The sequence below is a fragment of the Aythya ferina genome (assembly GCF_964211825.1).
Source record: "Aythya ferina genome assembly, chromosome: 3".
Taxonomy (NCBI): domain Eukaryota; kingdom Metazoa; phylum Chordata; class Aves; order Anseriformes; family Anatidae; genus Aythya; species Aythya ferina.
Window position 1 is genome coordinate 79799522 of NC_140298.1, and position 26307 is coordinate 79825828.

Sequence of the window (26307 nt, forward strand, 5' to 3'; positions counted from 1 at the left end):
AAAAGACGCTAGACACTGTTTCATGTAAGCAGTGACCCACAGCCTTTCAACAAAAGATACAATGAGTTACAGCAATTCCAATATTTACACGCTACTGTGCAGCTCTGTGACTTTATAATTTTTCATGGTTTATTTTTCTCCGTGGTTTGTCATAGTCTTTATAATTTTGGAAACTGTATGCTTCCTCCTGTTTAAAATTAATACATTTTGTTTTTATTAATTTAACAGGGACCCAACCACCAAGAAAATAACCATGCTCATTTATGTGCCAAAAATGCTATCATACACTGCTTTAGAAGGCACAACTCTGGCAAATGCATCTGCAAAGCCAGAAGAAGGAGTAAAATCTTTCACCTCCTACAGTACAATATATTCTCTATTATACCTAGAGTATAATTCTTTTAAATTCATGCAGACATGATTTATTCACTGTTCATGAGTAGGCCCCTTGGTAGAACAAGGTTTCATATGGCCAAATGAGGATTTTAAGTAATTTAAGAAATAGAGACTTTTGTCCACAGTTTAGTGTAAGAATTTTAATATGCCATACATCAAATTTTAGGCTTAATTCATTTGGCCAAGCCTTTTTACCTGTAGGCCGTAATAAGTAAAAGTCTACCTGACTCACTGACAAAGGTTCGTCTGCACTTCGATCATCTGAAGACTTTGGAACTTCAAGTCTGTCGATGAAAGTCTGGAGCTCTTTCCTGAACGCCTTCATCTGCGCGTTGATCCGGTAGAGAAGCTCATGCTCACGTATTCTGCTGCCATCGTCTTCCTCATCCATCAGTCCAAACAGGTCCCCATTAGCTACATAAATTCTTGCCTCTGTTATGATGGTGCTTGTGTCAGAAATTAAGCGATCTATTGTCTTGCCCAGTCGCTCAGCTTCACTGCGAATGTCCTTCATCTGCTGCCTATCAGTGAAGCTTTTCTGCCATCCAGATGGTGTTGGATAAAAAGACCTCGTGGGTGTCAGGCATCGGATGTTTCGTACCTCTTCAGAGTCACTTTCCCCACCAATGGGCCCTTCCCTTTTGCGGTGAGGGGGGCGGGAATCATCATCGCTCTCCTTTTTTCCTGCATCACTTTCTGCATCACTGTCTCTGGGGCTGCCACGGATGCCAAGATGAGAGGCTAAATCATAGCGCTGCATGTTGGACATGAGAACTCTGTTCTCATACTGGAGTTGCATGACTTTGCCACTCAGCTCATTGATCTGCATTCGTGCAGCTTTTAGCTCCTCCTGCAGTGCTTCTGTCTTGGCATTATCATGGTGCCTGGAGCTCTCATGGGCCCCAGACTTGTACTTGTATTTGTTCAACTCAGCGGTTATGCGCTTGTTTTGTTCTTCCACATCAGCTAAATTTCTCCTCAGCAATTCTGTTTCATCTTCTACTAGCTGCAAATGCTGTCGCAATTCTGACAGAGATTCACTCTGTTCTCCCAGGAGCGGATTAGAGGTCCCTGAGAAATCGTCTCCTCTTAAATCATCAAGCTCTGCTTTCAGTCCTCTATTTTCTACTTCTAGCTCCACTATTTTCCTCCCAAGAATGTTAGCTTCCTCTTCCACAAGTCTCAATCGAAGCTTAAGTTCAGCTTCTCTTGTGGTAGGTGGCCCACCTGCTTCACCTTTTGGCAAGGGACTGTCCAAATCCCCATAAAATGATCTGTATTTTTGCAGCTCATGTTCAAATCTGTCCTTCTCCTTATCAATCTTGGCCATTTTCTTCCTCATCAAAGCTGCTTCTTCTTTGACAAACTGTAGCTGGCATTTCAGGTCTTCATTGTCCTCCTTAGGAAAAAAAAAAAAAGGAAAAAAAATATTTGAAGAAATTTGATGTAAAAGAGGAGACCTCCAGTGGATGGTCTTAAATTACAAGATCACCAATCACAGGTACATGGTTTTATAAACAAAGGATTTCCCATGATCATTGTTTTTCATTGATTTGGCAAAAGAAGGAGAAATAAATATTTAAATTTAAAAGAGGGAGAAAGCCTATTTTACTTGCAATGAAAATCTGCACAGTCTCCAGAAAATACAATTGGGGGCACCTTGTATTTTCGAGACTTGCAATGCTGCAACAGACTTTACACCACTCAAAAATCCTGAACTTTGTGTACAAAGAGTCTATAATCTTGTTCCAATGGTGGTCTGTTTACTTATTTTGCCTAAAGTATACAGAGCACATGTAAGCTGGTGGGTTCTGTTGCAGCACCAGTGGTTCATTTAGGTGGTCCCTGACACCATGCAAGATGACTGTAGGTATGGGGTAAAAGTTCGCCATTTGGCAGCATATATACATATAAAGAAAACACCAGAGAAAGCAAGCAGCTGAAGTGTTTATACATCATATACATCATTTCTAGAGTGTCCCTGAAGCCTAAACATGAGGATCCAGAGTACTGATATTTTAACATACCTCTGTTGGTGTCTGCTGTGACTTTTTTTCTGATTTTTGTAGGTCTTTGCTCCCTCTTCTTTTCAGTGATTGCTGCAACAACACAATGAGAGGCACTGAATATTTCACTGAAGATGTATATAATTTAGTCATTCTTTTTAAACAGTGAGACAAATGCAAACATAAAAGCAGTAATTTCTTTTAATCCTTGACACGATGCAAACCACACAGCCAAACCACATAATCAATGTCAGTGACATCCCACCAGCTGACCTGGGCATGTATCTACAAGCACATCTTTCTCTGTGTCCCACCCACAGGCTTCAAGCTTGCAGTGGACTACCATCACTCATCTCACAGGCATACACTGTAGACAAACTCTGTGCAGACAAACACATAGATCTGGTCACTGGGGTCATTCTGTTCTCTGAATGTATTCAATAAATGTGACTTAAAGCTGCTCAGACTACAAAGTCTTACACAAAGTGAATTAGCTTGTGACCAGCACCACACAAACACATCTGTGTACCACCATATGAACATGTTCCTATAGTATCTTCACCTGTGCTATGTAGCCAAAGTGAACAGGAAAGAAATTCCTGCTTTTATAGCAGGATGCACTGGGTTCAAAACCTACTGGAAAAAAATCTCATAATTGCTAACAATAAAAAGTTCATTAGCAGGCAAGCGGTAGCAGTGGAAAACAACTGCAACCATCCCACTGTCAACACTCAATACAGATCATCAAGAAAACAGCAGGAGAGAGGAAAGTGCCTGAGAAAATATGTTAATACATAACATCCCACTTGCAGCTGTTCCCAGTTTTTATGCTCCCCAGGTAAAATGTAGGCCCTGCAGCAGGACAGGAATACAACTGTCACCAACTCCCTCCGAGATTATTCTCTGGTAAAAGGACCCTTTGTGCCACTGGGAATCGAGAAACATGCATTTCCCTGCGGCAGCCAGGGAGAAAGCAGTTGTGTCTAAAAGCCATCCAGTTCTATATGGTGGGAATTCAAATCTGTTCATAATCCTCAAGGAACAGAGTACAATGGGCAAGTATGCTGTATATTACAATCCTTTGCTGTATTCGCCTGCTAGTACCAATTTTTCTCCTTCTTCTACAGATCACCTTCCTAATGAATGTTAAGCTCCATGGACTGCTCACTCCAAAGGAAAAGTCAATGCCATAGAAGTGACTCAAATGTAAATCTAAGCAACCTTAAGAGGTAGTTTCTTATAAGGCTTTTTGCTCAAAATCCCTATAGAGTTATGCAAGAATTAAAATAAGCTCAGATTTAGAAGAACTAAAATTCACAGATGGATTCACTAAGAATCAGAATCAAAATTTTTTAGTCTCTTGAAGGAATGCTCAGTGCTCTCAGCAGATAAGACAATAAAGCCAAAGATGATGCATAGGTATCTAGCTGAGATACTAATCACAGGATTCTAGAAGAATCTAGAAAAGACACAAGAATAGTTAAATTAATTCACCCCTTCCTTTAAAAATAAAGCTAACTACTTAGGGATTGAGTCTACAAATGATTCTTCTCCAGGGTCACCCAGTAGTTATCCTATTACAGAACTGATATGTGCATGTGGAAGGCTTTTTGTTGTTTTTCTTTCTGAATTGCAAATCTATAAAGAGTTAAACTTTCAGAGATACATCTTCCTCCTGTTCATTGCCATTAGTTATACCACTATAAAAAAGCCCCTTTCCAGAAGAGTTATCACTGCAAACTTTGGCTTGCACCAGATTCTTGCCAATGCCACCCACTGATAAAGTAACTAAGGGATAGTTAAGCTATATTTCTCCTTGATTACATAAATTCCTTCTTGCCAAGCTCAGCATCTCTCCACACATAATGAGGTTCTGAAATGCTGAACTACATCTTCTTGTGTACCCTACAACTTTTTGGAAGATATGAGATATATGAAAAAGTTTCAAAAGTTTCAGATGACCAAAAAAAAAAAAATAATCCTAGAGGCCGAAAGTATTTTTATGGACTTGACATAAAACTAAAAACTTATGTTTCTCCTTTCTCTCTTTTATGTTTTTTGTTTGTTTGTTTGTTTTGTTTTGTTTTGTTATTTTGTTATTTTTTTTTATGTTAAAGTCCCTTTTGATATTGTCAGGATAGTTCCATTTTAACTACAACAATAGTTGTGGCTATTTAATGACTAGGCATGACTTTCTACTCTGCTCTACTTGAATTACAACAAACCATGCACAAAGCTTATAATATTCACCAATGAAATTATGGTGTGTATTAACATAATTTCATAGCAGAAAGCAATGAAGAACATACACAATTCAATGGGCCGGATGATTTGGGTAAGTAGGTTAGACCCAGCAGGAATTTATATAATCTCTTTTCTTGTGAAAAACACCAGGACACAATTTCTGTTCACCAGAGGTTAAGATCTCATTTACACACCGCAGCTGACAGATGGCATCTTCAAAATCACAGTGCCCCATAAACATCATGTTAGGACACTGAGGCAATACCCATACTGAATGAAGAATGCCACATATCAAGCAGTATATCCTGCTATAAATAATCAATATTGAGAGATTTATTCAGAGTTCAAAAGTTGTTTGTTCAAAAAGCTTTGTGTTTGATCCTCTTTTAATATAACTCTCCACTTGCTGAGCCTTTTCCCATGTCACAGTGTACCGCAAAGCATATTGTAATTACCCTTAGAGGTCACCTCTACTGTTTCTCAACTAAAGAAAAACAAAACAAAACAAAACAAAACTCAAATTTTAGAACTGGTTTTGAGAATTTGTTGCAAAGGGTAATTTCAGGGCTCAGAAAATTTTTCTTCCATTTTTTTAAAATTACATTCAGTTCAGTCTATTTAATGATGATGAATTTTAAAAAGAGAAAAATAAAAGTAACAAACACAAGACTGCCTTTGTACTATCTGATCAGTATGCTAGCCAGACAGCTTTATGGTTTTAATAACCTCGAACCAAGCTACCCATCTGCAGGAGAAACGAATAAACAAAAAATGCCTATCATACTGTGATATCTACAATGGGGAGTTTGCTAAACTGCTCAAGTAGTATTGAAATATTTCAACAGTGCTAGGGATAATAAGAGCTGCAAGTAGGGCATATATGCCTGTATTGTACAAGCTCTGCTTACCTCTGGAGGAAGGAAGTACACCCAGGTTTGAGCTGACTATCCCAGCATTCACTGTTGTGAGCACACATAAGGCTGCATCAGTGTCCTGGCAACGCTGAGGAATTGCCACAGCCTAGATAAGCCCACAGACAATGTCTGCATTATATGCACACCGGATCACATGCAATGGGCAATTCTGTTGTGATGTTCAGCAGCACCAGTTCTCCAGTGACCCCTCACTGGAGTTATTCCAATGTCTTGCTGGAGATGCTAAGCACTTCTCAAGACCAGATGGCAAAATCCTTCTCTTGCCAGCCTTAAGCTGCAATCCAAATGTGCAATCCTAACCACCTGCGATGCTGAGTGCTTCACGGATACAAAAAGACCTGAAATCTACTCTATAAAAATACAATGCAATGAAATAACAGCATCACACTCCAAGTAGCAAAGCTGTAAAATGAACTCAGTTATCACTGCCTGACTCTAGACTACAGTAAATCTCCCTGCAATTTATAAAGAAGCCCTGAATAAAACATACAAGATTTCAAGACACTTAGGTTGATTATTTCAAGCCTGATCCGAGGGTAAATGATCAATATATAAAAAATATATATATAAATATATATATATTTATATATATATATAATATATAAAAAATCAATATATACAACCACAGGAGGAATTCCCAACACATAAAGGGTTATATGGGTGCACAGGGCTCCCCAACCAGCCCTTATCCCTCCTCACAGAGCAGGACAAGGCAAAGGATGTACAGCGTCTGAACCTCCACAGCTGCAACTGGCCTTTCTCATTCCCACACAGTTGCACTGTACACACTCACAGTTAGCTGCCTCCTAACTGCTGTGACAGATCAACAAAGCTTTCAAAAATCAGAGCAAACCTAACACCGTCTTTATAGTCATGAAGCAACATCTTTACAGCCTTTGATCTGCCTCATCTGGTGGGAGGTGTCCCTGCCCATGTCAGGGGGTTGGAACTGGATGGTCTTTAAGGTCCCTTCCAACCCAAATCATTATGTGATTCTATGAAAAGTCACTGAATATTGAACAACTTTGGGGCAGCACAAACTTGCCGCTGGTACTGAGTGACCGTGATCAGGGAAATGGAAATTTGCCCTAAGACTCTCACTGTACTTTCCCTTCAGGCAAGTATGGTCGGTTAGCTCATGGATCTGGATCAAAGCAGACACAAGACAGATTTTTCAGTTTACTGCCACTGAGTCTAATTCAACATATCAGATTATGTAGTAAAAAATAACTGGACACTCTCCATGCTGTCAAACTGAAAATACGCTGTCTCCTGAAAGCAATCTTTGTTTTTTAAAACGTCTCCTTTATTCTGCAACTCTATCAACCTTCTTCACATACGGACTCCTTAAAATGCCAGCCAATCTGTGGCTGTTTACCAGTAACAAACTCAAGACACTGGCTTTGTCTGTCATTGGTACCAGTATGTAGAATCACACACACCCTCTACTCCTTCCACACTGTTTCAAGGGCAGCAGCCCCAAGTATTTCAGTATTACTTGCCTGCAAAATTAAGGCAAGAAAGAAAATGCAGAGGATATGGGAAATGCAAAGCACAGCACCCAACTCCATGAACCAAACACCGAGCTGTGGTTCTAAGCATACCCCTAATAGCTCTAAAAATGTTCTCTTCATATTAAAACTGGTGTATTTGAAAACACTGCTGAAGAACAATATGAAATGAGATCAATGAGAGAAAAATATATATTATGTAGTTTTTTGAATATCTTCATATTTTAGAAGAGAACAGCTATTCTGCAATGTTTGAATTATTTCATTTTCATTTATGAATTACTTCAGTTATCATTTTCAGATCATTTGCCATTATTCGTTTGTAAATTAAAAGAAAAAAGAAAAAATATAAAGAGGGAAAAAGACACACGCTTGAATTTTACCTAGAGAAATCCTTTACATTTTGTATGAAAAACACATTACTACAGTAAATAATCATAGAATAATAGAATGGTTTGGATTGGAAGCGACCTTAAAGACCATCTAATTACAACCCTGCTGCCATGGGCAGGGATACCTCCCACCAGACCAGGTTGCCCAAAGCCCCATCCAGCCTGGCCTTGAACACCTCTAGGGATGGGGCATCCACAGCTTCTCTGGGCAACCTGTGCCAGGGCCTCACCACACTCATAATAAAGAACTTCTTCCTATAATGTAATTATATTATAATACAATTATACTAAAACTTCTTCCTATAATAATGATAACTCTGTGATGCAACCAGATAAAAACATTCTTTGCAATGAATAAAACAAAGCAGCACATTTGCTTCCATGACACCTGCTTCCTCTGTTTTCCTATTTGAATAAAATCCTGAGCAGTAGAAGATGAAAGCTGCCTTTTCAAAGCTCTCCATATGACCAGGTCAAATAGCCAACTGATTCTGATACTTCATTTTTCTGTGATCGTACACTCCCTCATCTACCAGTATATCTGAAAAGAGTGAAAGAAAATTCCTGAAGAGGAAGATGCCTCCTGCCATTTGAACCTTTTAAATGATGAATGAGCTAGACATGCTTAGTTCCCCAGCACTATCCAACTAGGCTTCATTATGGATGCAGAAATCAGCATCAGCTAACACTCAGCTCCCTAATCCTGAAATGCAAGAGTAAATCTCAGAACATGAATCCTCTGAAGTGAAAACGCTGGAATAAGGTATTTTGTTGCAGAGTGATGCTAGTTAAATCTGTTTACTAGTGCTTGTCTAAATTGCTGTTTATTTGTCAGCTTCATTATTTATGTTTTCTGAGAGAAAAGAGTCAGTCTTTTTGTCAGGGTTTGCACAGTGCCCAGTACAATGCACCCCAGCTGTTATCTGGGACTGCCAGTATGACAGACAGTATACCAACACAGCTCAAAAAACCACCATACAACAACAGCAATAATCATAAATCACAGACATGGACGTGGAAGTTATCAGTAAAATACATCTCAGATTTTACCAAATCAAAATAAAGTTTTACATACACTGCTCAGTAGAGATGTATACAGAAGCTAGCTCTGCAAAGCTGGGGGCTGACCACAGGTGTACAGTGGTTTCAAGTTCATTTTATACTGAAGAGCATGCACAGTCAGCTCTTAAAGTCACTCAGCTGGATTCACAAGGAATGGTGGCATCAACAACATGCACATGTATACGAACTCATTTAGGTTTCCAGGCACACAACAGAGAAAGGAGCTTTGCAGCTCTCCCTACAAGTCTGTGCACCAGAGACAGCACTTCTGGTCACAGGAACAACTCACAAAAAAAAAAAAAAAAAAAAATTTACAGTAGAGAGGATGCAAAAATTTGAGATGGATTCAGTTAGGAAAAATTCTGAAATCTACACTTGGTCTAGAGGTCTTCACAGTGAGAAGGAGATTTTCTGTTAACAGAGGAAAGAAATCCATTTCTCACATGTCAGCAATCACCACTCTATCTTCTCACTAGAAAGAGGGGTCTTCTTTTTCTCTTCATCTCTTTTTTGTCTTTATTTCCTTGGGGAAGTTTTATAGTACATTCTGCAAATTGGCTGAGAAATATTTTCTATATATAATATGACATGAGGGGAAGTTTTAAAGGTGTTTAGGAATTTAGATGATTGAAAACTGAGGACCGGACTGCAGTGCTCTGAAGTTATGCCAGTGTATCACTGCCACAAATTAAATCTATGTTTTGTTGAGCAACTCATGTCAAGAACACACATCACAAAAATGAACCAGGGAGTCTAGAGTTTAAAATGGAGGGAAGACTTTTTTGCAGTTTGGACATCCTCTCACCCACTTTTCTCACTCTATCTCGTATCTTATGCTCTCTGTCTGGTATATTACACTCACAAGCCTGCACCCAGTGCTTTTCCCAGTATTTCTACCAGACAAAGATGGAGATGAGAGAAATAGATTACTGCAGCATTGGCTAGAGCAGGGGACCAGTGACTTGCTTAGATTTTTAAAGATGCTCATTCCCAGAAAGGGAAGGGGCTGTAGATCATAGGCTGACGTAAAATCTGCATGTAGATGTGCTGTAAGATTCTTATTTAAAGGTTCCCTTTGCCAGGAATGAGGAAATTTCATTCTAAAATGAAGTCTTCAGCTCATTATAAATATTTGATCACTGGGATGCATTTTTAACTAGCCGTCATGAGCAAACATCCACTCTTCTGCATTTATCATAAATGTCACTGAGCCAGCAAATCACCTGCAAATTAACACCACAGCAGTCCTAATGGGGTCTCACAGGAATCAATTCTTGGTCCTACGCTAATTAACATTTTTCACTCCTGCCTGGGAAAAACATAAAATAATCATGGATTTAAACTGCAGATGAAGGTTGGAAAAATGTTAAAAAGGAGAGTCACTCATACTACCTAGGTGCACTGAAATAACTTATGTTTAAACATGACTAAGTGTGATAATACACATGTGAAAACAGAATGAAAGCTATGCTAAGACAATAGGAAAACAGCCTAGACAATACAGAAGGAACCTGAAAAGCTACATCTCTGAAAAAGACTACAGGGTCAAAGAGGATAATCAGCTGAAGTGATGTTCAAGTGTACTTTTGTGACTGTATAAAGCTTATAAATCAAGGTTTTTGTAGCAGGGGGGCTGAGAGAGAGCCTAGCAGTTGCCCCATGTCAGATCAGAGCCAGCTCCAGACGGATCCAAAAGAGACCTGCTGCTGGCCAGAGCTGAGCCAGGGAGTGTCACTGGGTGGGCCTCTGGGAGAGCAGATTTAAGGAAGGGGAAAAAATAAAAATAAAAATTATAATAAAAAGGCTGTGCAACAGCAGCTGGGAGAAAGCAGTGAGAAAAATGTGAGAGAAGCAGCCCTGCAGAGCCCAAGGTGAGTGCAGCAGGAGGGCAGGAGGTGCTCCAGGCACCACACCAACAGTTCCCCTGTGGCCTGTGGAGCAGCCCCTGGTGGAGCAGGCTGTCCCCCTGCAACCCATGGGTCCCATGTGGAGCAGATCTCCATGCTGCAGCCTGTAGAGAGGAGCCCCCGCAGGAGCAGGGGGTTTGGGGGGAGCTGCCGCCCACCCATGGGGGACCCGTGCTGGAGCAGTTTGCTCCTGGGGGATGGACCCCATGGTATGGAGCCGTGTGGGAGCAGTGCTTGAAGAGCTGCTGCCTGTGAGCAGCCCCTGCAGGCTCAGTTCAGGAAGGACGGCATCCATGGGAGGGACCCCATGGAGAGCAGGGGCAGAGAGGGACCACGAAGGAGCAGCAGAGATGAAGCATTAGGGACTGACCACAGCCCCCATTCCCTGTTCCCTGGGCTGCTTGGGGCAAGAGGAGGTGGAAGAGGGTGGATGGGGGGAGGTGTTTTTATTTCTCACTGCTCTAGTTTGTTATCAACAGGCAATAAATTACATTAATTCCATTATGCTGAGTTTTATTTTGCCTGTGACAGTAACTGGTGAGTGATCTCCCTGTCCCTATCTCAACCCATGAGCCTTTTTCATCATGTTTTCTCCTCCTGTTCTTTTGAGGGAGTGTGAGAGGGCAGTGAAACCACCATGGTGACCAAATGGCTTAATTAGTCCTAGGAAGTAGATGTCAAAACTGAGGTTCCCTGTGAAGTCTCTAGAGACGGATGTTCCTTTCCACAGTTGTGCCACCCTCAGACCAGTGCAATGAACCACTTTCAAGCAGTGCCCATCTTTCTTCTTCGATGGAGGCCAAATTCCTATCTTAGGTTAACAGCTTTATTTTTAGATGCCTAAATGATATCAACCCTAAGCATGCAGATTAAAATGAACAAACACAGCATTGATGCTAGACTCATCATTCTCATGCTGGAATGTAGCACAGTAGCAGGCTGGTAACTGGCCTTCAGCTAGTTCAGATGAGAAGAGAGGTGCAAAATTTTACCCATTATTAGAACAGTTCAGGAAGAGTTGTGGTAGGCTGTTTGTAGCTGTCAATGTTCACAGAAGACCAGCAACTTTTTCTGAAAAGTAGGTATTGTTTAAATAAAATGTCTTGAGACATTCTGTGACCCATGGTATTCAAGAGGCCAGACTGGCTGATCATATTACACAGTTCTGGCCTCAACTTCAACTGTATGAAACTCTACCAAAGTCTGGGAACTCAGCAACACTACTTGGAGAAGCACGCCACAAGGAAAATGAACCTTCTGAGTGTATTTGTGTCTGTATATCATCAAGGCAACATTCCAGTTCAAAACTCTTTCAGGGGCACTGTTACTGGTGCTTCTAATTAGTCACTTAATCAAAGCTCTAAACTGCAAGCATCTGTAAAAATTGAAATAATTCAGCCAAGCCTGTAATATAAAACACTCTTGGTAATTAGGCCACTTTGATGTCATCATCAGTCATGCTTTACAGGGACATAGAAGCCTCTCATTATACACAACAGTGATGGAAACAGATGCATGGCAAATATACTGTAAGTGCAAGTATTCATCTGTGACCTAAGCAAAGAGCTTGGTTATTATCCTAACCTGAACTCACGGCTGAGACAGTCAAATTCAATTAACACAATCATACAACTAGGATCAGACAAAGCAAAACAGAATTGATATCCACTCACTCTACACATCTCAATGTGCTATTGTTAATGTGAGCAATAGGAAGAAAAAATATATAATATGCCAAAACATCTCAGCAGAAACAAACACTTCAAAAAAATTACCTGCACCTATCAAAGCTTAATCCACTGCCCTTTACTTCAGATTAATAAATGCAATGTTTGCAAATCATAACTGTGGAGCATTATCAAGACCTGGATCTTAAAATGCCAGAGGGTTGCATTTCTTGATCTTACAAACACTGCAGTAAGAATAAACCTCCAGGTTGCAGTGAACAAATATCATAAGCTTGGTGTTCTTGTTCCTGTCTAGTACACTTCAGAAGGGCAGTGTGGCAGATCACAGCGCCCAGCACACCCTATACCTGGATGCTCTTCCTGTTAAGTGACTCGCCTCTATACACCACAAACCATTGTTATAAACATATGCAAATGTAAGAGCCTAATAGAAGATGGCTCAAAACATGCCGTTCTGCTCTTCTAACTGTAGTACATTTACAGGACTGTTAAGAGACAGAGCACAACTAGCACAGTGGTAATCAATGAAGAATCACGTTGCACAATCACAGTCTTTACTGTTGTACAGCCCAGCCACAGCAGCTATTCATTGGGCAGTATTCCCCACTGCTGGTACTTTCTTTGTTATACTTCATTTGTCATACATCACTCCCCTTAATGCATGTGAGGTATCTGTCTGATGGAAGGTTTAATACTCTGCACACACACACAGTGCTATATTGCACAGAACAAACTAGTTGCTCTGTGGGCACATCAGAGCAGCAGGGAAAATGCCCTTGATGTACCTGCATCTGATCTCCTGTTCACTGGCTGTGTTCTGCCTGAGAAGACAATTTTACAGACTCACAAGTCTCCCTGTTTAACAGAAGTAACCTGGAAACCATTTCCTCTCCTCTCTTCCAGAACTGACCTTTTCTACCCCTGTACGCTCTGCTGCAAAATGAGATGTTAGATTATGCTTTTTATTGCCAATTACAGACAACAGAAGTGAGAAAAAAAATCAAAGAATCACGAAATAGTTAAGGTTGAAATCAACTTCTGGAGATCTAATCTAATCCCTGTGCTCAGAGCAGAGTCAAATAAAGCAGGCGTCCCAATGCCATGTCCTGTGGGGTCTTGCGTATCTTGAAGGATGAAGACTCCTTCCTCTACAACCAACGTGTTCTAGTGTTTGATCACCTTCACAGCAAAAATGTTTTCTTATGCTTAAACAGAATTGGCAGCACTGCAATTTGTGCCTATTGCCTGTCACTGGGCACCAAAGAAATGAATCTGACTCCACTTTTTTCCTACCCTCCCATTAGGTATTTATATATATTGATATGATTCATATGCATGCACACACCCCATTATTCTTCTCCATCCAGGGCCCTCATGGCACCCAAAGGTCTGCCTTAGTGGCTCTGACCACCTTCACTCATGCACTCTGCCCATGGGCCCCATTTCAGTTCAGCACAAGGGCTTCAGTCCCTTCTTGAGCAGTGTCAGAGGGTCACTGGCTTCCAGCTCACCACAGTTGTGCTCAGCCATGGATCCTATTGATCCAGTCCCCTGGGGTACTGCTAGAGGCCTGAGCATGTTAATAACCTTGATTACCCTGATGAGCTTCACATGGGGCTTCCATCCACACCACATGGGTCCAGGAGCTCCACCTAAACCTGTGCCTCACAACCCTGCCTGAGCTATGTGATAGCTGTACTCATCTGCAGCTTTGTCACTCTGCTCAGTTGCAGACCCTGTCGATCTTAACCTTGACCTGTGGCCTGAATTTCTAGGTTGACCTTGCTCTTTCTTCATCACTGGACCTGATGCCGACGTGTGGATTGACTTCCCCAACTAATTTCAGACTTTCCTTGTCACCACAAACTTGACAGATGATCTGGCCTCAGCTGATGACAGCTGCTTTCCTCAGGCCTGTTCTTCTCTCCATGCTCAGGCACTGTTGAAGTGGTCACTGGGTGGTGGGGCTCCTGCCCTGCCAGCTGTGTTATTGCATTTGTTTCCTGGCTCCCAGTCATTGAGAGCAGTTGGCCCGTGCTGTTAGAGGTATGCCGCTATACACCAGCTTCCAGATGGACTTTGAGCTGCTGATTACAATTGTTTGAGCCTAGCAGTTCATCAGCCAGTTTGCAATCAACCTCACTGTCCAGTTATCTAGCTCATGCTTCCTCAGCTTGTCTAGAACATTATGAAAGACTGTTGAAAGCCTTACTGAATTTCAGATAAACAACATTCAGTGCTCTACCCTCATCCACTGAGCCAGTCATCTCTTCATAGATAGCTATCAGTTTTGTCAAGCATGATTCCCTCTTTGTAAATCCATGCTGACTATTCCCAGTCACCTTCTTGCATTTAGTATGTCTGGAAATAGCTTCCAGAATTATTTCTCCATTGCCTTCCCAGGGATCCAGGTGAGGCTGGCCAGCCTGTATTTCCCCACATTCTCCTTCTTGTCCTTCTAGAAGACAGAAGTGACATTTGAACCATCACAGAACCACCATTTTGAAAAAGTAATGAGCAACATATTGAATAGTAAATTCTGCAATATCTGTGAGAGTTTTGCTGCATATGGCCCTTTTGTCCATTTTCCCATTTGAGGGCTTGCCAGTCTCCTTCACCTGTTTTTACACTGGAAACTGCACTGATATTACTCCCTGAGGGCCCATGACATGCTTCACAACAGCCATCTGTATTATGACATGACAAGGTTCTTATTCCTCACTCTGGCAGCTGAGTTCAGCCAAAACACAGAGCAGTGCTTACCTCCACAGTGCTACTTTCTGCTTACTTTCCTAAAGCAGGGAGAAATGACTTGCCATTGGCACCAAAGAAAGTAACACGAAAAATTGTTTAATGTGGGGTGGCTGAGGAACTCAATTTAAGACCATGAGGAAAAAAAGCCCTGAAGACAGCAGTGAGTACATGTGTTGAACAAAAACAGAGCCATTGTAATATTCCCTTCAGTCTGAAGCAACCTCAGCTTTGACCTTTATTAACACAGTGCAAATGCTCTGTTTTACCAGGTGTTTCTTGAAGGGACTAGTGCACTTAAGCAGTGGACTGAACACAGTGGTATAAAAGGCAGAAATTATTTATTACTGTTATTCATCAAAGCTTTGGTGAGACTTCCAGTAAGACTATGATACTTGGTGTATATTGATTCTGTACTACAACATGCCTCTAGACCTCTGGTTTGGCACTCAAAAATGTCTCTGTTCTGCCTCCATTCCAGCTGATAGAAAGTACTTTTGCAAAGTCACCTGGATTTCCTCCTAATCTAGAGAATCCTGGTCTACCTCTATAGTCCCCTTCATGCTTCTGTAGCATTATAAAGAGGTTGAATTTGGCCTCTCTATTACTCAATTTCTTTCCTTAATAAACTGAGCAAATCACACATAGTGTCTTACAATTAAAAATTAATAAATAAATCCAGACACCTGCCAAAAAGACAATAGATAAAAATAAAATTGCAGTTGGAATTTAAAAAGCATAATAACCTTTTTAAAAAATAAGCAATTAACAACAAAAGAACCAGCATGAATTATGTACTGTCTGTGCACACAGCTATGGATACAACTGTGGAAGGTAGTATGACGGTTGTTGACATGCCAGCTAGAGCAGGGAGCTCATTTTCACACTTGGACTATAAGTTATCGAGCATCTTTCATTCGAGCAGTCAAGTTGCTACCTTTATGTTTAAATTAAATATTTGGACATTTAATTGTCCACCTAAGTTAAAAAAAAAAAAAAAAAGAAACTGGGAAATGCAAAACTAAAAACTTGTCATTTGTAATTGAGGACCATTGCAAAGTCCCATAAAACTTTATGTCTTTTCCTAGAAAATAAGTAAACTTCTCAAGCTTACAAGCAGCACAGTGTCAGCATGAGATTACAAAATGACTGAAGGTAAACCAAGGAATACTGGATTTCCCAAACCTTCCTTCATTTGTTAACATAGTATGGTACTTTGAGGACCTTTCTAAAGTCATTAGCAACATTGCCTACTGAGGTAGAGATAAAAAAGCCCTTTCCTCCCCTTCAGATCTCAAGAAAGTCATGCCCTAAGGTCTGTAAGTAACAGAGATGTATCTTTTCCAGCCTTCACCTTTGTGAGTTCACGCTCACAAACCATTTTCTCTCATAACCAGTTACCCAAGCCACAGTCACCACACATTTATTACCTATTTTATTTTATTTTATTTTATTTTATTTTATTTTATTTTATTTTATTTTATTTTATTAGAGCTTAATAAAGAGGGACACTGATTTTACCTGTAACATCAATAATAACATTTTTGACTGGAGAACTTGCAAATCTAAGGCTGCTCATATCCATCACAGAGAAAAAAGGCAAATGAAGTAATATCCTGCCAAAAGGATGGAACTCCTTTGCCTCCATGAAGGCAGAGCAATAGTAACATGTTTACAGATTCAAAAATGTTGCTCAAACTTAACTTCATTTTGTGATGGCTAAATTCTTTTCTGTTTTATACATATGCTATATATATTCTTTTTGACTACAGATGCCACTTTTATTAATGCTTTCCCATTAGCAAGCAAATCACCCACTCCTTTTGCATGTCCTTGCAAGCTTTATGCTGATTTAATAAGAATCCACAAAGCAGCACATTAGCTTCAATGACTCTCCAAAAAAAAACCCTTCTAGGCATCTTTTCTCACAAAACCTCTTCACAATGAGATATCTTTCCAGCTTTATTCTTTTGAAATCTTCCACTATTTATTATATATGTTTTGAAGTTTATTATTATTGACAATCAGGCTGCTTATTTTCAGTTCTGATAAGCACACATCTCATGAATTGCTGATGGCTAGCACATAATTAAAATGTAATTTTATGAGGTCTGAGTGTAAACTGCTTTGCAAATATACTTTTTTTTTTCTTTTCCCCTTATGGCATGACATTTTTAGAGAATTATTAATACAGATTTTGTAACAGAAATTAATGTATTTCTTCATTATTATTCTTTTCACATGCTCAGAAAACTAAACTGCAGTAAACTCTGCTTATACTGCTCACTGTGAAATCAGTGGAACTGATCACAGTGTGCTCTGAGCAAAGAAGTCAGAATCACACCCTCACAGATTATGAATAGCATTCCCTGCAGAGTACAGTTTGTAAAGGAACAAATATTTAGGCAGGATACCAAATGTAATAGAAGCAAATCATAAGCAAGTCTGACTAAAGTAAATGGGGATTCTGCATCTGCAGGGATGTGACACTTAAGAGAATAACTGAGCCAGGTTTGGAGACAGGATTTTGTTTGCTTTTTCATGCATAAACCAAGGCAGAGATTTGTTTCTAATCTTTTTTTTTTTTTTTTTTTTTTTTTTTTTTTTTAAAGAAATCTCATAATCATGCTGCTGTTCACCAAAGCAACTTGAATTTTCATGAGGCAACAAACAGATTCCAGATCACTAAAGCACTCTGCTTAAAGGGACCTCTAGTAGCAGTGCTGCCGAGACCTGACATTTGGGTCCTCCAAAAAACCCAGGGAGGAACTGGGCTTGTGAAAGACATATTAAATCCTACCCTGCTGCCATCTGGTGCCAGGAGCAAGTAAATTACTCTTTGAAGAATACTGGTTTACTACAGTGATCCTATGCAGCTGATCAGCTCCGTCAGCAGGTGTAATAACATCTCATCTCATCTCTCTCTCTCTACCTTGTCCCTGCTCCCTCCATTGTAGCTGTTTGAAAAGACATCAAAGTTGAAATGGAAGCATGGGGGTGCAGTTAGGAGGTTACTGGAGGGCAACATGATACAGAATACTCAAACATTCCCTGTCAAAGCAGCACAACCAGGTTACTATCTCCTGTGACTTGTACGCATGCAGCATGGGAAAGAAACACAAGCTAGAAATCCACACCCAGTTACAGAGCTATGACCTTGCTCAGATAACATGGGAGACAGGACAGGATAGCTCACATGCCTGGAGTGCTGCCATAGATTGACATGATCTTGAATGCTGAGGGAAAAGGGTTCTACTTTATGCAAAGTTCAAATGCATTGCACTGTTATGGGTGATGGGCTAGCTACAAGCTATGGGTAAGGATCAAAGGACAGAGAAGCATGGGTAACATCTTTTTGGGTATCTCCTACAGACCATCTGATGAATAAGATGAAATAGATGAAAGCTTTTTTACAAAACTAGAAGACGTGATTTCTGCAATGTGTTGAAGACATTAACACCGGTAGTATTTTAGAACACTTCAGCAAAGTGATACTCTCTCCAAGAACAGAATATCCTGGTTTGCTTGTATTAAGTTATTCTAGCAACTGTTCTTTTGAGGGGTTCCTGTATGCCTCTGTTCTGGAATGTTTTTGTGTCAATATATAATATACACTTTGTGCTTTTGCAATTCATCCAATCATGACTGACCCAATAGTATCCCTTCTAAAATCTTCCATTCCCATAGATCACCGGGTAATTATTTCTTGGAGTTTACCAGTTTAAACTGCAGAAAAATCTGTATTTATAAACTATCACATACTCTCCCTCCCTAGCTGTCAATCTGTACATTTACTCAAGCTGACAGATTATGTTCCAACTCCAGAAGACAATGCCTAATTACTCCTGCTACTATTGCTCCATATTGGTCTAAGAAAGGCTGAAGTCAGGCATTACAACCAGAAACATTTTCTCTTGTGCTCATAGTTGCTGATATAATTGATACAGTTGTGTTTCACAGTAGAGTGAATGATCTTCCACTGCCCTCAATCCAGATGCAAAAGTGAAGAGTTAAGAGAAATCCGTGGTTGTTGTTAGATGACAGAAGAAGAGGCTTAGAGAGAAAAAAAAATGAGAGATTTTTATCAAGGAGACATAGTGGCTGATATTAGTGATCAAAGGTACTGGGACGAGAATATCCCTTACTAGTTCTATTCACAGCTCTCCAGTTTTGTTTTTTGTAGTGGTGGGTTGTTGTTTTTTTGTTTGTTTGTTTTTGTTTTTCCCTTCTTTCTTTCATTGACAGCAGCTTTTGTTGTGAAATCTCCAGCTACTGTCCTGATCTCTGCTCAGCCTGAGCACTCAGTGATGTATGGAGATCTAATCTGTGCCCACAGGTTACATAAACAGGGCAGAACAAATGTTGCAAGAGTAAGCAGAAAGGTATAACTACTTTCCTGTGGTCCCACAGCCGGTTTGTATCAAAATCAGGAACAGAATTCAAATTCCTCCTTGCAAGCCCTGTACCCAGCTCCCTAGATCACGCTGCTGTCTTCCATCTTCATGCAACATACGAAACAGACTGATAAGACAGGCACCACTCCAGGAAAACACAGATCCATGCAGAGAGATGCAAACTCCTCTGCCTGCATTCTGAATTGACTGGGCACAAGATGTCTCTGGTTCATGCCACGTAGCAATGGTTATTGCAAGCTCGCTACCTGAGCTAATAACCAGAGCTCAGAAGAAGAAATTGTCAGCTTGATGACATTACTGTAACGTGGCTGTAAGAACTGAGCTATCTTGCATCTGCCCAGCTTGGAGCATCTATTTCTATCCATAATAATCTATTTCTATCCATAAAGACATATGTCTCTGAAAAAAACACTGTGCCTTCTGCAATTACATATCTGCATTGCAATGAGGATTTATGAAGCCCAGGGTCCAGTACATCTGTCATACTCTCCCCCTACTTTGTTTCTCTCATGACAAACCTTCTAAAACATGGCTAACTGTGCATTTCCTATATAGCTATAGCAAAGGAATGAATTCTTATTTTGTGTTCATATTTCACCATTAAAAGGTCTGTAAGTGTTAATTAGGCTTCAACAAATGCTTACCATACTTTGAATTATTAAGCTTCTGTCAGTAGAGTATCGTTGCCAATTTGAATACTACTTACTTTTCTTACTGCATATCTAAAATGAGTGTAAGAACTAAAAACAAATTAATGAATATGCTAAGGAATGCAAGCCATTAGCTTTTTTTTTTTTTTTTTTTTTTTTACATTTAAAAATTGCGTCTAGCTACAGTTGCTTTCTCTTTATTTCAGGAAACATTTTATGTCTCTAGTTTGTTCTTAGCTTCAAAATAAATAAATAAATAAAAAGCATTAGAATTATTAATATCAAACAACAAAGAGGAAATCAACAGCGGTTCCCAGAAATAAATTATGAAAATTGACAACCTAGATTAAAAATCTTGTGTTTCCATGTGGATGCATGCAGGAATAACACTGCAAAATGAAATACCTGCAGGCTGGGGTCTGCAAGTAAGAGTAACTGATAGAAAACATATGCCTTACTGGAGCACCTTCCAAACCTTGGATGCTTGCAAGCTTCTGCTGCAGTCATCAACTTCTGTTTGTCATGATATATATATATTATATGCATATATATATATATTTCCAAAAGCTCCAAACCGGGAAAGGAAATTGCAACTATTTCCTATCTCTCTGTAAAAATACATTCACAAGTCTATATTCACCCCAAAATGTTCAGTGGAGAACTCTGGATCTGTCTCTACACCCTAGCTTTGTCTACACAATCACATCTGCTAGCATTTATATTATAGACATGTTTGTGGTCAAGTCTTGTGTATTAAAACAATATAGAATCTACACAGGAAACTTTGACTCTGGTCACACTCTGGAGACCAACTGACAAAAAATGCTGTTTCTGCCTCCAACATTTTCTATTAAGTCTTTTAACCTTTCTTTGCTACCTCACACCATTCATCATAAAAGGAGAACAAATTTCCCATGGCAGTTATAAATAAATAGATTTTGAGAAGACCGGGAAGCTTTATCAGCTGGTGCACAAAATTAGGTCTGTGTTTCTGCAGTACGCTAGGTAACATAAAAGTATAGAAATCAGATATATATACTCTGAGCACTGCTACTATGCTGTAAAATCAAAAAGCTTCATTGACTTTAGAGTTACTTCTGTCATTAATTCAAAGCACAGTAAAGTGAAGAACACAATCCAGACAAAAGGCCTTGACTCTGCATTCCTATTTATGCTGATTAGAACTTACTTGACAAGATTTCATTGGTTATAATAGGTGTACCGAAATAAGAATGGGTTGTAATACTGTGAAACCACAAGAAGTAACCCACATGCAAACAGATTAATGTTGTGACTATCTGACAGTGACATACAAAAGCTCCAATTGCTGAAGAATAAGAAAAAGCTTTTGTCACAGAAAAAAATCTAATTCACTTTGGACTACTATGGGTTGTCCTCACAGTTGTTTCATGTTAACATTTTCATAGCTTTTTCACAGATTCTAAATTTCAAATTGTTAAGCATTAGTGTTCTTCATCTGCCTTCTTCCGTTGGTTCCCAAAGACATGGCATGTTTGTAAAGTGCATAATAATTTGCCTTTGCTTCAAACTTGCTTTTCTCTGACTTGCATCTCCTCAACCGTTCTCCAGTATCTCCCATCCTGTGCTGGAAGTCTTAGCCCGACAAGTAGCCTCCTCTGCTCACTGAAACTCAGCAGTCTGTGTGAGATATATAAATGAAAACTCCTGCATAATTCTGATGACACACATAATAACTGGGCATGGCAGCTCTCCCCAGCTCAGTATAAGGATGTATTTCTGACTCTTCATCAGCTCCATCTCTACTCTGGTGTAGAGTCTTAATGCATTTCTCAGCTCTGGCTCAGTGCCCCCATTCTGTGCCAAAGGGAATCATTCATCTGCTTCACCTTCAGGAAAATAGTATCATGTAGAAGAGCCCCTAACTTAAATACATTTTTTGTTCTGGAGCCTGAAGTATCCTTCCTTTGATGGCTTCCAAGGGCAAAGACATAAAGACGCAAATACCTAAGCTAAAAAAGAAGTGGAATATGAGAACAGAAGAGCCACAGTTCAGCCTAGTGGGCCAGAGGGCAGTGGGACAGGATAAGGAGAAAAAGACCACTGATGAAAGAGATGAGGAAGCCTAATTATTGGGTTAATGTCCTGTAGCTACACAGCTCCCAAAGAATGCAAGGTATTAAATTGCCACTATGTTTCACTGTAGTGCAAAGACCCATAAGAAGAAACAAGGAAAAAGCAAACTAGCTACCTGTGGAACAACCCATCACAGGGCAGGAGGAAAGGATTCAGAAATAGGAATATACAGGAAAGTAGAGTCTGAAGGACAACAAACATTGAAAACTTGGAGTAAAGTCAAGCTTAACAACAAATTGTAAGGACAATTACAGAAAGTCCATGCTGTCATAAAGAAGATGGTCCCAGAAACTGAGTGGTATTTTACGGCATAGACCAGAGTAAAAACAGAAAAAGGAAATCTCAGAGAGGAGAGGAAGCTAAATAAGGCTCAGATTTCATGTCCTTTTCAAATCTGCAATTATCTGGAAAAGCAGCAGAAGGTGACAAAAAATAACCACCTGTTTATCCTCTACTAACATGGTTGAAATTCAGTTCCTGTAAAGGAAACATATGAATATTTTTAATACTACATCACTTAGAGTAAGCATTTGCAATTCTTAAAAATACTGTAACTTATCATACAACTGAGAATCTCCTCTCTTTCTTAACATCTCAAATACATCTCTTCTGCTTCATGTAAGATCAAAGTAGATATTGGCATTTCTGTTAGGGAATATTACTAAATGTGAAAATCAGTGTCATTCATTGAATTTTAAACATTGAACATGAGAATTGTTTCTAAAATCTGTTCCAAGAATTCATTCTTATTCAACAGTTTCTCCTTTTACCACATGCTTTATTATCTCTGTCAGCCAGGCTATTACCGCTGTAATACAATTTTCTGCTTACTTAATGGGATGGTATCTTGCATCTATATAATGGCAAATGGAGTAATTTTGTAGATGAATTAGATGTAAAATAAAATTATGCTAAGACTGAAAGGCCAGGTGGAGTCCCCCACTCCCCAGTACTCCAGAAGAGCATGCCTGAACAACATGGAGATGTGTCTCGATTCCCTGTCTTAGTGTGCCTGCCAGTCCCTTGCAAAGGGAAAATACTGGTCTTTGTAACAACGTGGGGGGAACATCATTTGCAAAGTCAGATGCCTCTGACTCCTTTCAACATTCTATCCACACGTCTTAACTTAAGTACCAAGTCTCAAAGCTTCTGAACTCTGTTACATCTATGTTCTACATTTATTATAGCTACATAGTTACAGCTATGTTCTACATTTCCCTCCCAGTCTGGGAAAAACAAAGACACAGTTTGCTTTCCATTTCTTCTAGAAATCACTGAATATTTTAGTTCATTCTCTGCTTGCCAGTCACCAATCTGTATCTCAGCACTCTTTGCTACTTCCAACTTTTGTCTGTCATATTTTTTGCCCCCAAAACAAGTTACAGGAAGAAAAATAAGTTTAACAGTAAGAATTTGAGAACTTCAAATACATTGTGTAGAAGTAAATAGAAACACTAACCTCTTTCATTTTTTCCAGTTCATTCTGTAGTGCTTGTTTTGCAGTTTCAACTTCTATAAGCTGCTGCCTTAATTTTTCATTTTCATCTTCTGTTATTGTACGTTTTTCTTCCACGTTTTCTAACTCATGATGAAGTCTCACTGATACATCTTTTGCAACCTAAATGAAGTGGTATTTCAAAAAGAAGAAGAAAAAAAAAAAAGAATTACAAAAGAATTAGTGCTGAAGTGCTTAGTGTCTAAGCAACCATTTACAGGTCAATTCTGATGTTTTGAGCAGCATGTAAGGAAACATGTAGACAATGGCATACACAGATAGAATTTTAAACAATTCAAAATTCAATTCCTGCAAAAAGCTGGCATGTTCTTCCTATGGACTTCACTGGAGCCACTGGTAACCATTTCTTAGGTTCTGTTACATCAAAATGAAACCGTATCTTCATTATTCCTGGAGTATCTGTTTTCTTTCTACCACTGCCAGCCCCCTGCTTTTCAATGCACTAAGGGATATGCCCTTCAAACACTTGACATGTGGAAGCATCAGTTTAAAAGCAGAGCCCACCTTCTCCAGGCCTACTGTACCTGTCCATTGCATAGAACCACAAATGGATGAACCTTTATTTCTACCCTTTCAGTTTCTCTCTCCTTCATGGACAGATAATCTAACTATTTGGCATTTAGTGCTACTGGTTAATTTAAAGAGTAAAATATGAAAAAGCAACATCCTTACTGACCTTGTATTTATCCAAATGTAATCCAATATTTTTAAATTGAAATAAACATGAGGTGGTTTTTTGTAGTTGTTTTTGATTTTTTTGTTTCTAAATTGCATTTTCACAGGAAGAGCTAAAAGGAACATGACAATATCTAATTCCTTTTCCTTAGGTAAGGTAAAAAGAATTTTGCCATTCAAGCTATTTGCATTCTATTTGATGAAACCAGCAGAAATTATAATCATACACTAAAAATATTTAAATGTACACTAATTCCTGCTATGATGGTGATTTAGACATATAATTTGAAAAGGCAAATTCATGCTTTTTTAAAACATCAGAAAGTAAAATTTACCTTTCCTAACACTATTTAGGGGAGCTCAGAGAGCTCGCGTCAGGGTTATTCACTACGGTATGTCAAAGAACTCTATTTGACATACTAAAGCTCTAAAGAAAAAGTAATAATTGTAAGCAAGCAGTCTAGAAGAATCCGATCTACCAGAAAACAGCAGCAGCTAGTGAGTCAGCCTCCCCTGACAAGAAACACAGTGTGTGTGAATTACTGATACAACACTGCAGTGTAGCACAAGACTATTCAATAACCTCCCCCACTGCACACACACTCAAGACACATAATGCCCAACAGAAAGAGAGGGTGGAGGGGAATTTCAATTATAAGCATACTCCAAAGAGACTGCAGAATGAGCTGAGAATCACACCAAAGGGCTGTATTTTGATGGATTTTCCCATCGTCAGTATTAAATTGCTCATCTAGTTGTCCAACCAAAGTAAATGGAAAATCATTGGGGACATATTTTTAACAGCAACCTATCAGAATCTGTCTGCAGCCCGCAGTTACACTCTGAATCAGTAAATACAATGAAATAACAAAATCCTTACTGGTAGTGATGTTTTGTAACAAAATTTAGTGGAGAGGTAATTAATGCAGGTAAATCCTACAGAGTATTCAAGATCACCTGGGAATAGGGGCTTACTTATTCAAGATGCATTTTAACACAGCTGTATGCAAGACCATACCTCTGAAGAACCACGTCCCCTCGTGTATCACCCTTGTAAAATGGAGAACATTATTTTGGATAGAAATTCTTCAGAAGCAGATTTGGGATCACTACAAAGAACTGCACAGGAGTTACAAATATGGCTAGCAAGAACCAGAAATTCAGTTTGGCAGAAATATGGAACTTGACAAACATCCCTACCCCAAAGCAGGACACAATCATGTGGGAAGGCTCCATAAAATCATTATTCTTTCCCAAGTAGTAAGTTGCATGGTTATTAGGAAAGACACAAGAGAAGTCGTAACTGAAGTGAGTCCTTTCTTCAACCTGAGGCCTTAGCTGGTACCTCCTATGTGGCAGGTGAGCACCTAACTACAGAGTCAACTTCCCTCCCAGCCCTCTGTTTAAATCACTTGCAAATACAAAGTAGCATTGAGCCAACAAATAAATCAACTCTAGAAGCTGGAATCACAACGTTCACTTGGGACAGGAAGGTTCCCATTCAAATTCTGCCTGCAAGGTGTGTAGCACAACTGTTCACATCATTTTGAGCATGCAAAATGCCCCTTGTTTTGATTAGAAATTCTACCTAAGCCCTGAGTAGGGTGCATCAAAAATAACATTTCACTAGTTTTGTTTCTGACCAGGAAGGCACAAGTTTGTCTATAGCCACGTGAGCAGCTACTTACAGAATTGTCGTGGCCAAAACAGCAGATGCGTTTTTTTAATGTGCACGGAAAAGGATTATTAAATAGAAGTACCAAGAAGGATATTAGCATTATTAATGGCATGAGCAAGAAAATTATTGGAACATGCCTTGGCCTGGTATCTACGTTTTAGTAAGAATGATGATAAGCTGGAAACTTTTCAGAAAAGGTGATCCAACTCCTAAAAACAGGGCTGGGAATAACAGACTCTCAATCCATTGTGTTTATCAGAAAGAAGTTTGAATTATTGTGTTTATCAGAAAGATGTATTGAATTATCATTTCCAACTGCAGTCCACAGAATTCAACATACGTAACTAGTCCCAGGCAGTAGCGTGG

The 26307-nt window shown here is 39.5% G+C and overlaps 1 protein-coding gene across 1 annotated transcript in view; it reads right to left on the minus strand.

Annotated features, from left to right (window-relative positions):
* Positions 1-35: 35 nt before the first annotated feature.
* Positions 36-26307, minus strand: part of MTCL3 (MTCL family member 3) — a 29762-nt gene continuing 3490 nt past the window's right edge. The window contains 4 exon segments of the mRNA XM_084514385.1: positions 36-532; positions 535-1795; positions 2424-2495; positions 23532-23690. Coding sequence (XP_084370511.1) covers positions 495-532; positions 535-1795; positions 2424-2495; positions 23532-23690 — 1530 coding nt within the window. The 3' untranslated portion in view covers positions 36-494.